Below are 17,878 nucleotides of genomic sequence, written 5' to 3'. Positions count from 1 at the left end.
CACCCACCACACACCACCACCACCACACACACACCACACCACCACCACACCACCACCACACACCACCACCACCACACACCACCACACCACCACCACCACCACCACACATCACCACACACCACCACCACACCACCACCACCACACCACATCACCACCACCACCACCACCACACCACCACATACCCACCATACACCACCACACACCACCACACCACACACACCACCACCACCACACATCACCACCACCACCACACCACCACACCACCACACCACCACACACCACCACCACCACACACCACCACCACCACCACATCACCACCACCACACACCACACACACACCAACCACTACACACACCACCACTACCACCACACACCACCACCACCACCACACATCACCACCACCACCACATACCACCACACACCACCACTACCACCACACACCACACAACACACACCACCACACCACCACACATCACCACCACCACCACACACCACCACCACACTCACACACCACACACGCCAACCACTACCACCACACCACCACCACCACCACCACACACCACCACCACCACACACCACCACTACCACCACAACACACCACACACCACCACACACCACCACCACATCACACCACCACCACACACCACCACCACCACCACACACCACCACACACCACCACAACCACCACACACCACCATCACCACCACACACCACCACACCACCACACACCACCACCACCACCACACACCACCACACATCACCACCCACCACACACCACCACACCACCACACACCACCACCACCACCACACACACCACACCACCACCACCACACACACCACCACCACCACACACACACCACCACACCACACACACATCACCACCACTACACATCACCACTACCACCACACACCACCACACACCACCACACACCAACCACCACCACCATACACCACCAAACCACTGCTCCTCCTCACTGCACCAGGAGAATCAGGCAGGATGGAGCCGCCATTTAGGAGAGAGTCAGCCAAGGATAAGAGGACGTAATTAGTGATCAGGTCGTCATTACCACTGTGCTGATGAGAGAGAGAGAGAGAGAGAGAGAGAAGAATAGGAGGAGGAGGAGGATAAGGAGAGTGAGACGTATGCAGATTAGGTGATTGGAAGATGAGTCGCTCTATCTGGTGAGGAGGAGGAGCAGGAGGAGGAAGGGGATGACGAGAAGAGGAGGAGGAGGATGAAGGGGTGGACAAAGAAGAGAATGAAGAGGTGGAAGAGGAGGTAAAAGAGGAGGAGGTAATGATGAGAGAGGGGGAGGGTTTGATTCATATCCAAGAGGAAAGAGTGCTTTCAGCCACAACATTACCAAGAGTATGACTGTGATGTGCTGTTGAATAAGAGAGAGAGAGAGAGAGAGAGAGAGAGACTGTTCTGAACTGTGCTGCTAGGAGGACTTTGCTGTACTGAGTAAAAGAGACTGTACCGAAATAGACTATACATTCCCAATGATTTTACTGATCTCATAGAATCATTTGTATAATTTTTCCCTCTACTTATGAAAACTGCCTCAGATGTCTTACCATATATGATAGACCCTGTTGATAGTGTCTCTCCCTCGTACACACAGATGAAATATAATTAATCAGTCGTATCAACGGAGGCACAGTACCTGGATCAAGCCATTAGGGTGGGTGAAAGTTCTCCTCCATATATATTTGACTCTTACCTCTGTCATCACCCACTTAACCCTGGCCAATGATAATCCAAACTCAATCTTCCGCTCTCCTGGAGATTAGCCCACCCGGTTTATTTCACCATATAATTAAACATCCTAATGCTGTGCAGGATAGGATAGGATAGGATACGACAGGATAGGATAGGTTTAATTATGTTAGATTAGGTTAAGTTAGGTTAGATGAGCTGAGGTTATCGTTAGGGTGGTTAGGTTAGGTTAGGTTAGGTGGGCTGAGGTTATCGTTAGGGTGGTTATTATTAAGGTGCACTAAGCTAGGAGGGGTAAAAATCTTCAGGTGATACCAACTTTATTACCAGGTGTTGTCTTTAAGTAGCCAAACGAATATGCTTTACCACTTAAGTTCGAAGGTTAATGAGTGTTGACTTGTCATCACCTGTGCACACCTTTGTTACTTATTGGCCGTAACCTGTGATTATAGGATCCGCCTAACTCACTTCCAGGTGCTTCATGATTTACCTGGTGTTGAAACCCTCCCTTTGGCTCTCTTTGTCTGTCTGTTTGTCTCTCTGTCTGTCTGTCTGTGTCTGTCTGTCTGTGTCTGTCTGTCTATCTCCTTCCCTCACCCAGTATATACCTCCTCTTACAGAAAGTATAAACTGCACATTACAGCAATACGCCAGGACTCTCCCTCACCCTAGTTAAGTAAACACCATTAATCTACACCTGTACCAAGCGTCAATCATCACTCACTTACAATGACAGATCGTGAAGTGTGGCGTCATGGCTCAGAGGGACGAGACAAGCCGAGTAAACAGGGGAAGTAAGGTAATAATACACGCTAACACAGGGAATAGGAACAGGGACTAAAGAAAAGATGGGATGGATAATAGAGAAAGTAAAGAAGGGTGGTGGAGGGAATGGGTAGAGGATGATGATGATGATGATGATGACACACACACACACACACACACACACACACACACACACACACAGGTATACAGTAATATTTCAAAAGTCATTTACCAAAACTCCTACATTTATTCACAAAGAGACACACAACCACAGCTACTATCATCAATCATCAACCAGAACTTCCTCCATGTCTGTCATCAATCATCAACCACAGTCTCTACCACCATCACTACCACCATCACCACCACCACCACCACCACCACCACCAAACACTGAACCAGACAAGAGTCATTTGTCAGTTGTTGTGTAGACTCGTCCGCAGTAGAGATTGAATACCGGTATCTTTCACCCTTCTATTCGACTGTGCGTGTGTGTTTTTTTTTGTATAACAGAAAAGAAAATCCTATTACGTTATCGAGTCAATACAGTGCTAAAAATTCTCTTCCTGTGATAATGTCGAGATTCTTATGTTCTCTCTTCCTGTCTCTCATCCCTGTGTTTGAGGCTTTTTTTCATGTATATTGTTTATTAAAGTAACTGAGCATATATAGAGCTTTTTCTCACTCACGTATTCCCTTGTCTGTCTGTCTGTATTTGACTATGCATCGCTCTATTTAAGAATCTATCAATCATTTATCTATGATTTGATATACATACATACATACATACATACATACATACATAATCTATCACACACACACACAACTGCAACATTTGAAACAACTCTGCGACAATATAGTAACAGCTTAATAGCCCTCGTTGACACTGTAAACCATTGAGTCATGGTCGTCACAGGTCGTCAGGATATGTAATTAAAAAGCTTTATTTATTTACACTAGGCAAATTATCACCACAAATCGTAGCCGAGAATTTTGAGGCAACTGAAAATTTGGCATCAAACACATACCATGCAAATAATTTCTCACGTTACTACACCTGATTACTTAATTAATTTTACTGCCCTGACGTCCAGTATAGTTGGCAAAAATTATATACCTGCACTGTAAGTTATATAATGTGTGTGTGTGTGTGTGTGTGTGTGTGTGTGTGTGTGTGTGTGTGTGTGTGTGTGTGTGTTGCATCAAGACGAGTGAAACAGGGAACGTTAATCTCTCTACGGTATTGCACACCACACCACAACACACCACACACCACACTACTCCTACATCACACCACATACACCATACCACACTACACCACCACACCACACTATATCACACCCACATACCATACACCATAAAACACCACACATCACACAAACGCCACCACACACCACATTACACACCACACTACACTATACTACACCACATTACCACATTACACACCACACCACGCCACACCACACCACACTACACTACACTAAACCACATTACACACCACACCACACCACACTACACTACACTACACCACATTACACACCACACCACGCCACACAACATTACACACCACACCACGCCACACCACATTACACACCACACCACACCACAGCACTATAAGATATACTCACATTTCACATTGAGAGACTGCGTTTTCCGCGTTGTTCCCACGGCGTTGGTGACCTCACAGGCCACGGGGGAGGCGTTGTCTGCCCGGGAGAGGACCCCGAGTGGCAGCGTTGACCCCTGGGCCCCCGCCACCTCAGACCCGCCTCTGAACCAGCGATACGTGACCTCCCCCGGGTTGGCCTCCACGCGGCAGGTGACCGACGCCTCCACGCCCTCAGACAGCTCCTCTGTAGACCAGGTGAAGATGTTGTCCAGGTGAGATGATGACGGCAGGTGTGTGACAATGGTTACTCTTATTCCAACTTAATTCCCTACTCTGTTACTCACTGCCTACTCTGTTACTCACACCCTACTCTTATTCACTCGCTACTCCCTTTCCTTACTAACCTACTCCCACCTTACTTTAACCAAGTCCTTACTTCTCTACCTTACTTATTCATCAACTAATCTCTGTAAAGTAAGTATTTTATCTACTTAGACATATCTTTTAAAGCCATTAATAATTCTGTCTTTTATCACTACTTCTGGGAATGTGTGAAAATGGCTTAAGTCATAACTGTCTAATCATCTTAATTCATCATACCTGGAAGCTAATTATTACGTCAATCGCCTAATCCCCTAATCCTCTTATTAAAGTTTAATGAGGGTGATTAAGGTCAAACCAAACACTTACACTGGATAGATTTACACAGCCCTATTTGCGCTAAGCAAAGGGTGATTAGGGTATTTGCCCCAGACACACACACACACACACACACACACACACACACACACACACACACACACCTGGGGAAAATTGGAGCTGGACCTCGGGCGGGTATTCCACATTGAGGCGGACCTTGGCAGCCAGAGGAGTATGGAGGGCGGGGTTATGGGTGAGGCAGGTTAAGCTGCGGGCGTGATGATGCCGCGTGGGCGTGAAGGTGAGGGTGGCGTGGGCGTTGACTCTCTTCTCATCCTCCATAAGGTCTTCAGAGAGCTGGACGCCCGAGTGAATCTCCGCCCCCGACCCGTCCAACCACTGGATCTATGGGGAGAAGGTGAGAGATGGTTGAGACACAGGTGAGACAGGTGAGAGATGATTGAGACGTAGGTGAGACAGGTGAGAGATGATTGAGATATAGCTGAGACAGGTGAGAGATGATTGAGACGTAAGAAAAAGTGAGACATGTGAGTGTGTGTGTGTGTGTGTGTGTGTGCGTGTGTGTGTGTGTGTGTGTGTGTGTGTGTGTGTGTGTGTGTGTGTGTGTGTGTGTGTGAGAGAGAGAGAGAGAGAGAGAGAGAGAGAGAGAGAGAGAGAGAGAGAGAGAGAGAGAGAGAGAGAGAGAGAGAGAGAGAGAGAGAATGACACACAGGTGAATATCTAATTAAAAAACGCAATTAAAGACGGGAAATATTATTATCATTACACAAATAAAACAAAATGAGTGACATAATAACCGGTAAACATCATTAACTTATTTAGAGCCGAGAAAAAGAGGAAATTGGTATGAATTAGTATGATTTTTTACGCTAAAACAAGACCCAAAAAAATAATTACAGAAATACCTTTCCTTCGCGTTTCAATATTCATGAATTTATTTTACTTGCAAAAGTTTTATCCTTAAAATCAAGAAAAATTATAATCTAGCCCTCAATTGTCTATTCTCTTCTATTTCTTCTTTTCTTCCCTCAAACTTATTCTAATATCAACACAATTCCTCCATCTTTCTTTATTATGATCTATCCTTCTATGCGTTTCTTATCTGTTATCACTCCTGTATTTACCTCAGGTGCAGGTCGGCCCCCACTGCTGGAACAGGTGAGAGTTAAGGGAACACCCGCTGTGGCAAAAGCCGGGTGGGTGACGGTGGGTGGCTTGGGTGGCACGAAGACGGTAAGCCGCGCTACCTGAGACCTGAGTGGCAGCTCCGTCGCCGAGGAAACTTGGCACTGGTACTCGGCGTCATCCTCAAGTGTCACGGGCGAAATTCTTAGGCTAAAGTCACCTTCCTCATCCGCCCCGATCATGGAGTACCTGTGGGAGGGGCAGAAGGAGGTGTGTGTGTGTTAAAGGATTGTGAGGCAACTGAGATACATTAACATTGGGGCCTTAAGCATAATGGTCTATTAAAATTGCGGGCCTATAAAAATTAAGAGTCCAATAGGTATGTATGTATGTAGGTAGGTAGGAAGGTACGAAGGTAAGTAGGTAGGCAAGTAGGCAGGTAGATAGGCAGGTAGTTGAGTAGGTAGGTAGGCAGGCAGGCAGGCAGGTAGGTGAACAGGTAGGTAGATAGGTAGGTAGGTAGATAGGTGCTGAGGCTACACCACGAGGGGAGATATTACACACAGTGGGAGGGAACGAACCAGATTGTCGATACCGAGAGGAGAGATCATGTACCAGTGTCTACGGTGAGAGGGGAGGAGAGGGGAAAAGAGGGTGAGAGAGAGGAGAGGACAGGAGAGGGGAAGAGAGGCTAGGAGAGGGGAAGGAAGGGGAGGAGAGAGAGAGAGAGAGAGAGATAATCAGAGGTAGTGAGGGGAGAACCTAGGAGATAATCAGAGTAAAGTAGTGAGGGGAGGAGGCAGTAACCTTCCCCTCAATGAGGCTAAAATATACACTGTGGAGGTGTATGGTGAGGGGAGAGAGAGAGTAGGAGGAAAAGGAGGAGGAGGAAGAGAAGTGGCAGGAGGAGGAGGAGGAAGGGGAGGAGGAAGAAGAGGACGAAGCGGAGGAGGTCAACAAAAAAGAGGAGGCGGAAGAAGACGAGGACTTCAACAGGATGAAGAAGAGGAAGATGTCAACAGGAGGAGGTGGAGGCGATCATCAACAGAAGGAGGAGGAGGTCATTGTGAGGAAGGGCTCCTCTTAGGGACCAATAAGACGTGTCATAAAGCCAACAGCTGGACACATAAAACAACACCCGCCACCACCACCCTGACCCATTCTGACCCACCCTAACCCACCATCACCCCTCATGGCTCATCCTCACCTATCCTAACGAACCCTGACCCACACTAACCCACCATCACCCCTCACGGCTCATCCTCACCTATCCTAACCCACCCTGACCCACCCTAACCCACCATCACCCCTCACGGCTCATCCTCACCTATCCTAACGAACCCTGACCCACTCTAACCCACCATCACCCCTCACGGTTCATCCTCACCTATCCTAACGAACCCTGACCCACTCTAACCCACCATCACCCCTCACGGTTCATCATCACCTATCCTAACCAACCCTGACCCACCTAACCTACCCTAACCAATCCTGACCCACCGTAACCCACCCTGAACCACCCTAAACTACCCTGGTACACCCTAACTACACAAAATCCCCCACCCTCACTAACAAGGAGATATGATACCCCCCCTCCCCCCTCTCTCTCTCTCGCTCTCTCTCTCTCTCTCCCATATCTAAAAATATCCAGACCAAAAGCAGCTTTTTCGTACTGTACCGTAAATGAGACCCTCACTGATGACCTATATACACAAGAGTAATCTATCTATCTATCAAATGTATGTATGTTTGTATGTATGTATGTATGTATCAATTTTCTCTACCTATCTACTCGTAAGTATATGCCATTCGATCTGTGTAGCTATCTACCTCCTTCCCTTTCTCTCCCCCCACGTTCTCTGTGTCTGTCTGTCTCCGCTACTCACCTTTCAAACCCCTCCAGTCCCCTCTGTGTGCCCAGACCAAAGCCGTCCCTGGTCCACTGTACAAGGCCTCTCTGGTTGATCACCCTACAGGGCAACACCGCCGTCGACCCCAGCACCGCCGTCTGGTGGGAAGGCATCGTCGCGAACGCCTGCTCTGCGACTCTCTGTTCCCCCGCCCCCACCACGCCCCACGCCCACGCCACCAGCGATAGTACCCGCAGTAGTCTCATGCCCTGTGGAGGAGAGAAATAAATGAGAATTAAGATCATGAGGAATTTATAATAATAATAATAATAATAATAATAATAATAATAATAATAATAATAATAATAATAATAATAATAATAATTATTATTATTATTATTATTATTATTGCTATTATTGGCGTCACTAATGTAATAAAAAGCTTCATTATTCATCCCATTACAAAATAGATAAATAAGAGATTCACAAAGAATAAAAACTAGCGCGACAAACTATACCGAGGACAACAACACACAAACAGTCTGGACAACATAAGGGAAAATGGCATGAACAAACAAGACTCACAACAACACGATGAATCTCGAGGCCCTGAACGACACAGTTTCGTTACCGAGTGAAACAACTAGCGACAAAAGCCTGCACTGTCACCACTACGCCACCAAGAGCACTGAGCGGTGTCTGGCGTTCTCCTTCAACCTCAGCTGTACTGTTACTATACATGCTAATGGAAGCTGCGCCAGACGAACGTTCTCCTGCCTGATATTTACAAAGGCGTTTGTTTTAAAGGAAGACACGTTCATATGAAGTAAGAGCCACTCAGATTCGATGGTAAAACGTTCGGACTGTAATTATTTATATGTTTTGTTTATTTTCCTTACTAACTTACTAACTAAACATACACTGAAATACCGTATGTAAATCTGTTAAATAAGTACATACACGTTTCATAAAAATAATATATAAATTACTCTAGATCAATAATATTAAGAGTGGGTAGAACACTTGGTATCTTGTAAACAACCAGGGAGGAATTTGAACCCGTGTCTGTAAGGCGATTCGGTGCCTCGACCCCGGCCTTTGTTTTCTACTCGGCGAGATAGACTCCAGGAGCATAGATTCCTACCACCACATAATAAAATAGAATCCTGGAGTCTTAGATTCCCTATTAATATTCCTGTCATCTATTGAGGATTAAATTATATGATCTGAAACCTTAAAGTGAAACACCTTCTTGTGTCTCTCAAACAAATACGAAACAAATATTGACGTAACATATACCTCTCTCTCTCTCTCTCTCTCTCTCTCTCTAACCCAACAAGCTAAGCACTGAACTGGTTTTGATTGGCTCCTGCGCCCCTCACACTCCCAATGACGTCAGCATGTTATTGATGTGAACAACCCCACCTATAGTTAAGTCATGGGTGGTAGTTTCTGGTTACAAGGAAAGCGCATTTCAGAATATCTCTCTGTTATGAATGAATTTATATGTGGCATGGAAGATTAAAAAAAAAAATAAAATAAAATTAAAATAAATAAAAAACTAAAAATAAAATAATAATAATAATAATAATAATAATAATAATAATAATAATAATAATAATAATAATAATAATAATAATAATAATAATAACTCAATCCATCTCAATCATTAACAAAAATAACACAAAGAAGAACGAGCAAAAATAATTCAATAGAGACAAGAGAAAAAAAACAAAAAACAAAAACAACATGGAACACACACACACACACACACATACACACACACAAACTCAAACACGTTCTTCATTATTAATTGGTTCGTGAGACACCTTAATCACCTGTAGGTTATAAGACAACCGTAATAGAAGGGCAGGTAAGACCGGGTGAGTTATAGAAGTGTCACAACCCCTTGTATCACGGGTTGTAAGTTAGGATTCGGTGTCACTAACGAGTATTTCGGGTTCATGAATGTGTGTGTGTGTGTGTGTGTGTGTGTGTGTGTGTGTGTGTGTGTGTGTGTGATAATTGGGTGGGTTTGTTTGTTTGTGTATTAATTTGATTATTTGTTTGTGTCTTCTTCCCACCGTCTCCTCTATTCTCCCCCCTATAATTCTCCCCCTCTCTTTATTCCTACATCCTCCACCCTTCCCCTTTTCTCCCCTTTCTTTACACCTCCTAATCCCCTTCCCTCATTTCTCCCTCGCAATCCCTCTCTTCCTCTTTCACTTTTTCCTAACCCTTCATTCTACTCTCCCTCCCCTTCTTTTCCCTCTCTCCTCTCCCACCTTCTAAATCCTCCCCAATCTACTTTTCCTCCCCCTCCTCTCATCCCCCGCCTCCACCTCCTCATCCTCCCCTTTCCTCCCCCTTTCTAAACCAAACAGGGAGTACATTACAATATTTCGTTTCTCCCCCTTTTCTTAGAGCCGAGGGAAATAATAGGAAACCTGAGGGAGGAGAGAGGAACGTGAAAGGCCCCTCCCTCCCCTCCCCTTCCCCCACTCCTCTCCCCATCTTGTTGGCTCAATAAACACTGTGGCTCCTTTAATCATCCTAGGCTACAAGTGTGCCATCATCCCCTCCTCCCCCCTCCTTCCTCTTCTTTCTTCCTTCCTCTTTTCACCCTCCCTGCCTTTATTCTCCTTTCCTTCACCCTTCCTTCCTTCTCCTCCTACTTCTTCCCCTCCTTCCTCACTCACCTTCCTTCCAACACCTCCTCTTCTTCCTCACCCTCCACCCTAACCCACCCCCCCACCCTAACCCCACCCCCACCCCTAACCCCCCACTCCTTCCTCCTCTCTTAGAAATCTGTCATATTTATTTCATTTTGGATTTTTTTTAAATGATTCGCTAAGACAATTAAGAGAGACTAAGATAAACTAAACTAACAAGAGAAATAACAAATACTAATTATATGTTTAAATTAAGGAAGAGGTGATAATGCTAAAGATACTGGGTGAAATTGATAAATAGATAGAAAAATAGATAGATAGATAGATAGATAGATAGACAGATAGATAGATAGAAAATACGGGTAACACAAAAGTGATATAAATCATAAATTCAACTCACAAACGTCCAAGACTTAAAAGGTTCGAATGTAAAAAAAATATAAAATAAAAAAAATAAAATGTAAATGAAACTGTAAAAAAAAACCTCTAATAATTGAAAATGAAGAAGAAATCCTCCAAGGAATAAATTAGGTAAGTTCTAGCTTGGCTTAGACGACACGAGAAGCGTTTTTAGCTGTGAAATGCTCAGCTAAGTTGCGGTGTTGACTTTGAGCGTCTTGAAGAGTTGGGACGGTGAAGTGTGTGTGAGAGGGAGAGAGTGGGAGGAAGAGAGGGAGAGAAGAGGAGGAGGAGGGGGAGGGGGAGTGTGAAGTAGCCGGAGAAACTGCAGAGGAGAGGGATGGTGAGGGGGGTGGAGAGGGAAGATGATGGAGAACTGAGAGAAAGAAGAGAGAGAGTGAGATTTTAACAGGAGATTGAATATGGGGAGAATGAAATGGAGCAGGAGGAATGAGAAAAAAAGAGGAAGAGAGTGAAAGATAAGGAGGGAGAATGAAGGAAATGGAAGAGAATAGTTGGAAATTGGGCACAGAGAGGAGTGAATATCAAGGCCCCAGACCGTTAGATTCTCTGATGATAACTAGTCAGCTCTAAGCGATCAAACATTCACTGAGTAAATAAACTAAGAGTCTTGGGTAGAAAGTCTCTCTCTCTCTCTCTCTCTCTCTCTCTCTCTCTCTCTCTCTTTCTCTGCCTTTCTATTTGTTTTATTTTCTCTATGACCTGTTGTTCTTTTTCTTTTTTTATCTCTCATTCTCTCTACGTGTTTATTCTCTCTCAATTTCCTTCCTTTCTCTCTGTTTCCTTCTTTCTCCTTTATTTTTTCTTTCTCTATGCTTATATATTTCTCTTTATGCCATTTCTTTCTCCTTTTACATATCTCTTTTTATTCTCTCTCTTAATATCTCTCTCTCGCAATTTTCTTTCAGTTTTCTGTTTATTTTTTGGTCTATCTTCATCTATTTCTTCATATCTTTCTTGTGACCCATAAGGAATTTCTTGATATATAAAACCAAACTAAGTCATCACACTCCAACAACAACACAGGGATAACGAGCACACAGTCAACCAATCACATTTCACGAGATGGATGGCCGACCAAACACATCTTGCGTTACTAAGTGCCATAATCTTCCATTGTGAGCAACGCTGATGATAAACCAATGAAAATCCTGCAATATTTAAGAGCAGAATAACGATATCTTGCAAACCTACACAGCCTACCAATCACAGTTCACAACACAAAAGCTACCAACCAATTACAAGCCATCCTGGGCAAAAGGTGGGCCAATAGCCACCTCACCCCGGTCTGCGCTAATGAAACTCTTTAATAGTTCTCTCTGAACAGCGAACAGACGCCACTGCGCTGTGCTGTCCCTGCTGTTGATGGTGCTGTTCGCTTACAGCTTGAAAACGCTGGGAACAGCATTTAATTTCCCTCAGCCATAATGGCAATAACCAACAGCTGTGCTCTTCTCTATTTTCTCTCCTGAAGAAGAAAACGGGATTTTGCTTTGTTTTTGTTTTTTCCTGTGCGCGCTTTCTCTTCTCTGCTCTCTCCAAAACCTATTTCAGCGAATTCCGTCCATCATTCTGAAGCGACAAGAGACAGAGGAATGCGTCAGCCGGGTATCAGATAGTACAAAAAGCGTCATTAATCCCTGGAGCGAGAACACAATAAGATCACAAGCTGGACGGGCGAGGCGATGGACACAAAAACGGGGTTGTAAATACTTTGATGCCTGACAGGAATCACTATAACGCTGCCAATCACACCATCATCACGGTAGTCAGAAACTCTTAACTATTCATAAAGCACTTAGAGCAATGTTGAATCATTATAAGAAAACAACAAAAGAACGACACAAGCGCTACAAACACTAGAACCTTCACAAAATTAGCAAACACTGCAACGTTCCCCAGCTCTCCTTAGCTATAACCCAGAGGTAAAGGTTCTGGTCGTTGGCAACACTGAGTTTAGTATAAAAGTTTCCCCTCAAAACAGACTCAGTGTCGCCAACGATAGGTAACACACCTTCCCAACAGATTAGTCCATCAGATTCACAACAATAACCAAACTATTCCCATACAAACTCCCTCAGACTTCCGTAATACTCCTAAAAACAAAAACAAACACTAGACAATAACAATATCGTTTGTGATATAAAGAAGGACACCAAGGAGGGCGGAGCTTGGGCAGAGAGGAGAAACAGTACAATAACCTCACTTGTAAGGTTGGCGTGGAGTTAGTAACTTTGACGCCATTACAGGCATCGAATAGCGGTACTGTGACGTTGTTTGTTTCTTAGTTTCTTCGATACTTAATAGTGATCGAGGGTGATAACACCACCGCGCCAGCCTCTTGTAATACGCCGGGTGTAAGTACACGGAGGCCTCTTAATGACTAATATGTTGTTTCCTGGTGTTTGTAACGAGGTTGTTGTTGACTGAAGTGTGATTTGTTGGCTGGAGGTGGTGGTTGTTGTGGAGGTGATTGTTGTTGTGGAAGGTGGTAGTTAATGAGGGGGTGGTGGTTGTTGTGGGGAGGTGGTGGTTGTTGTGGGGGTGTTAGTTGTTGTGGAGGTGGTGGTTGTTGTGGGTGGTGATGGTTGTTGGGGGTATTATTTGTTGTTAGTCTTTGTTATTGTTGTGTTGAAGGTGGTTGTTGTGGTTATTGCTGATTGTGGTGGTTCTTATTCTTTGTTATTGTTATTGTTGTGGTTGTTGTTGTTAGCTATTGTTGTTATTGACTTTTGTTGTTGTCGAAGTACTGATCGTTGTTGTGATTACTGTTTTTGTTGTTGTTGTTGTTATTGATGTTGCTGTGCGGGAGGACATTTTTGTTGTTTTAATTGACCGATATTATACGTGAGGTAGTGAGAAATACATGAATGAAGGGAGGGAGGAGTGGAGGGAGGTAGGAGTGGAGGGAGGGAGGAGTGGAGGGAGGGGTGGAGGGAGGAGGAGGGAGGAGGGGGGAGGAGGAGGGTGGAGGAGGTGGAGGGAGGGAGGAGGGAGGGAGGGATTGAGGGGGCGAGGTGGAGGGGGAAGGCCAGGTTTAAGGGCCAGGTAGGTGGAGTGAGGTAGAGTGTTTATTCCTGTCTGGTCTTAGGTGTAGTGTGTTCAGTTCTGTCTGTCTCTTTCTCATTAATAATAATAATAATAATAATAATAATAATAATAATAATTAACGTTTATTGAAAGAAGCTTGGCAGACAGAAGGCTGAAAATATACAGTTACATAAGTGATATAAATAAGATATATAATAACTAGATGGGGAAAAGTCAAACTACAGTGCATTTCAACATAGTGACAGTGTGTGTGTGTGTGTGTGTGTGTGTGTGTGTGTGTGTGTGTGTGTGTGTGTGTGTGTGTGTGTGTGTGTAAGACAATCAAGAGCGACGAACAGCTAAAGCAAACAGGAACGCCAAAAATAAACAACAAAACAAAGACCAGTCGAAACAGCCGAGACAAAGAGAGAGAGAAATGGTTAAAATTGGCTGTTCACATATGACTCCTCCAGGCCTGTCATGTGTGTTCATACTTCCCTCCCTTACTACCAGGAGGAGGAGGGTGACAGGAAAGGAAGGAATGAAACAGTGGAGGAGTATAAGAGATATAAGATAGATAGATAGATAGATAGATAGATAGATAGATAGATAGTGCGAGAAAGTAAATAACACGAATTATTACCAAAACAAAAACAGAATCTGTCGCACTATAAGGTCAACACAGCCCCCACACAACAATCTCAACACAGCCCCCACACAACAATCCCAACACAGCACAACAATCTCAACACAGCCCCCACACAACAATCTCAACACAGCCCCCAACACAACAATCCAACACAGCCCCCACACAACAATCAATCTCAACACAGCCCCACAAACAATCTCAACCACAACAATCTCAACACAGCCCCCACACAACAATGCACACCCCCCACAACAATCTCACACAACAGCCCCCCCAGCCCCCCACACAAATCTCAACACAGCCCCCAACACAACAAGCAACACAACAATCTCAACACAGCCCCACACAACAATCAAACACATCTCAACACAGCCCCCAACACAACAATCCAACACAACAATCCAACACAGCCCCCCACACAACAATCTCCAACAGCCCCCACACAACAATCTCAACACAGCCCCCACACATAACACAGCTCCCCAACACAACAATCCAACACAGCCCCCCACACAACAATCTCAACACAGCCCCCACAACAATAAACACAACAATCTCAACACAGCCCCCCCCACACAACAATCTCAACACAGCCCCCTAATAAAAACCTAACCACAGTGGCACCACCAATACACTCCCTCAAACCAATATATAGCTGTGTATACTTCTTCGATTTCCTATTCAATGTTATTTTTATATATGACCAACACTGTTCTGCTGACACGGTATACAGTGGGTGTGTGTGTGTGTGTGGGTGTATGTGGGTGGGTGTGTGTGTGTGTTTGTTTTAAAGAGGGGTATTGTGCCGGGGATTTTATTGTCTGTCTGTCTGTCTGTCTGTCTGTCTGTCTGTCTGTGTGAGTGTTTGGAAGGTTTTAATTCCGTTTATATGTTTATTTTATTGTCTGTATGTTTGTCTGTGTTCATATTTTTATTTGGTTTAATTATTTACTCATAGTTTGTCTGTCTGTCTGTGGGTAATTAATTGGGTTTATATATTTATTAATATTGAAGATAGATAGATAGATAGATAGATAGATAGATAGATAGATAGATAGATAGAGAAAATGAAAACAAAATTATATGGATGAGAGAGAGAGAGAGAGAGAGAGTAATAACTGGACATACTCCCATGAAAGACCAATGGAGATAAGCTCTAATAAGACACAGGTAAGCTTAGTTTTATATATGAAAGGTTATACCACTGCTTCTCCCCGGCTGTCTTGACCATCAGGTGGGTTAGGTTAGGTTAGGTTAGGTTAGACGAGCGTTGTATCCACTCGGCCACCTCACCCCATTACGTTACATTAGTGCAAATTAAATTGGATGGGATTTAATATAGCTGATGAGTAATTAATTATATAAGAGAGGGTGAACATGAAGCTGGGATCCGCAAGGTATGATTTTACCCCCCCTCTGCCCCCTCCCCTCCAACACACACACACACAAAAAAATATAAATATATCATTTCCTTAACCTAACCTAACCTCCCCCCTCACACACAATACATTCATCTCTTGTTATTACAGTTAAACACAACACTTAATATATCCCGCTACTACCATTGTTGTTAAATATATATCATCATAAGCCATAAACAGATGAATTATTAACTGTCGTCAGGTGAAGAAATGAAAGAGGTGAAGTCATACTGAGCAGTGACTGTCACGCCATCTTTACCCCGGGCGAGAGATTTCAGTTCTCGAGAATACTTGAGTTTCCCCTTCGTCCTGTACCATTTTCTCTTCGTTATTTTTTTTAGTTCTCTCTTTGCTCTAATTTTTTTATCCTTTTTCTTTTTTTATCCTTTCTATTTTCGCTGTATGTTACTCCTCTTTATCGTCTCGTTTTCATTTTCTTCTGTCCTTTCATTCCCCTGATCCTCTTTTACCTCCTTCTTCTCTCCTCCTCCCCTTATCCTATTGTTCCTCTTTCATTATCCCCACTCCCTTCCTCCACCTCGTCCTCCCCATCTTTCCTCCCCCCCCTCTACCTTCATCCTCCCCTTCTCCCCTCCTCCCCTCAATCTCTCGTAACCTAGCCTCTATCCACTGCCTTCGTTCCTAATACCACACGCCTCTTACATCTCCTCTCCCCTCTCTCTCTCCCCTACCACTCTCCTCTCACCCTCTCTCATTCCTCTACCGTCCCCTAACCAAACTACCTCATACTCTCACCACCCCCTTTCCCAATCCCCTCATTTCCCACTCTCCCCCTCCTTCCATCCGATTCCCTCTCCCTTCGTCTCACTATTCTTTCCTACCCCTCTCTTCCCCTCTCTTACCTCTTCCTCTCATCTCCTCTCTCTTCCTAACTGGGTCATCATATTCCTCACGTTTTCCATTCCTTATCCAACACCTTCTCTCCCTTCCCCTCATTTCTCCCTACCTGAACAGAAGACCTAACCCCTTGTAATCTCATCATCCGTTCTCCTTCTTCCCTCATCTCCTCTTTCTTTTCATTCGTCTTCTCTACCTCCACTAACTTATCACCCTCCCTATCTCCCCTCCCTCTCTACTCTCTCCTCTTCCACCCTGCACCATTTCAACATCACACCTTACCCCTCCCCTTATCTTCCTTCCCATTTCCCACCCCCTTCCACTATCTCCCTTCCCATTCTGCCTTCTCTCCTCATCACCTTTCCCCTCCCTTTTTACACTTTCTCCCTCCACTATGTTCTATCTCACCATTAACCCCCCTCTCTCTCCCCATCCTCTCATCTCTCCCTCTGACCTTCCCTCGGCCAGCAGGGCGTAAGACAGGTCTAATAACTGGACTAAGGACTGGTCGGGTCAGCTGGCAGGACCACTAACTGAGGATAACTGGTACATGGAGCCTTGCCTCTGACTATAAACTGACCCCCTTCCCCACTCCTTACCCTCCTCCCCGACTCCCCTCCCTGTCCTCTTTCCGTTATCTTTCCTCCCCCCCACTCATCCCTTACCAGTGCCTCATCCTCCTCCTCCCCACTTTCACCTTCCTCTCCCTTCCCCTTCGACCCGGGCTCCTCAGGGAAGAGAGAGGAAGGAGGGTGTTAGTGGAAGGTGGGATAGTACAAGTCGTGATAGGGTATTGATATACTGTTGAAGGGACACTATAAACAGTGTTCTCTTCTCTTCTTCCTCTTCCCCTTCTTATACTGTCTTTCTCCTTCCTCTCCCGTTCCCCCATTGCCCATCCTACAAATTTTAAGGGATGGTGGTTGAGAGGGGTGAGGAAGGGGGGGAGGTGGGGGAATGGCAAGGTGTCTCGTTAATTTTAAAAGTAACCCAGTCAACTCACCTCCCTCCTCCTCCTCCTCTTACACCATTTCTCTCCCTGACCTTTCCCTAGACACTCATACACAGGATAGTGGGGAGGTTAGTGGGGAGGGCAGTG

The 17,878-nt window shown here is 44.8% G+C and overlaps 1 protein-coding gene across 2 annotated transcripts in view; it reads right to left on the bottom strand.

Annotated features, from left to right (window-relative positions):
* LOC121877976 (irregular chiasm C-roughest protein-like) overlaps positions 1–17,878 on the bottom strand; it is a 97,694-nt gene that overhangs the window by 7,407 nt on the left and 72,409 nt on the right. For both annotated transcript variants that reach the window (XM_042383936.1, XM_042383937.1), the window contains exons 2-5: positions 7,766–7,998; positions 5,879–6,128; positions 4,898–5,138; positions 4,114–4,338 (exon numbers count right to left, since the gene is read on the bottom strand). In XM_042383936.1, the coding sequence (XP_042239870.1) occupies positions 4,114–4,338; positions 4,898–5,138; positions 5,879–6,128; positions 7,766–7,995 (946 nt within the window). In that variant the 5' untranslated portion in view covers positions 7,996–7,998. The remainder of the gene's footprint in view (positions 1–4,113; positions 4,339–4,897; positions 5,139–5,878; positions 6,129–7,765; positions 7,999–17,878) is intronic.

This window comes from Homarus americanus, unplaced genomic scaffold (genome assembly GCF_018991925.1).
Source record: "Homarus americanus isolate GMGI-L3 unplaced genomic scaffold, GMGI_Hamer_2.0 scaffold13464, whole genome shotgun sequence".
NCBI classification, from domain to species: domain Eukaryota; kingdom Metazoa; phylum Arthropoda; class Malacostraca; order Decapoda; family Nephropidae; genus Homarus; species Homarus americanus.
The sequence above is the reverse complement of the archived record's forward strand: the minus strand, read 5'-3'. Positions and strand labels throughout refer to the sequence as shown.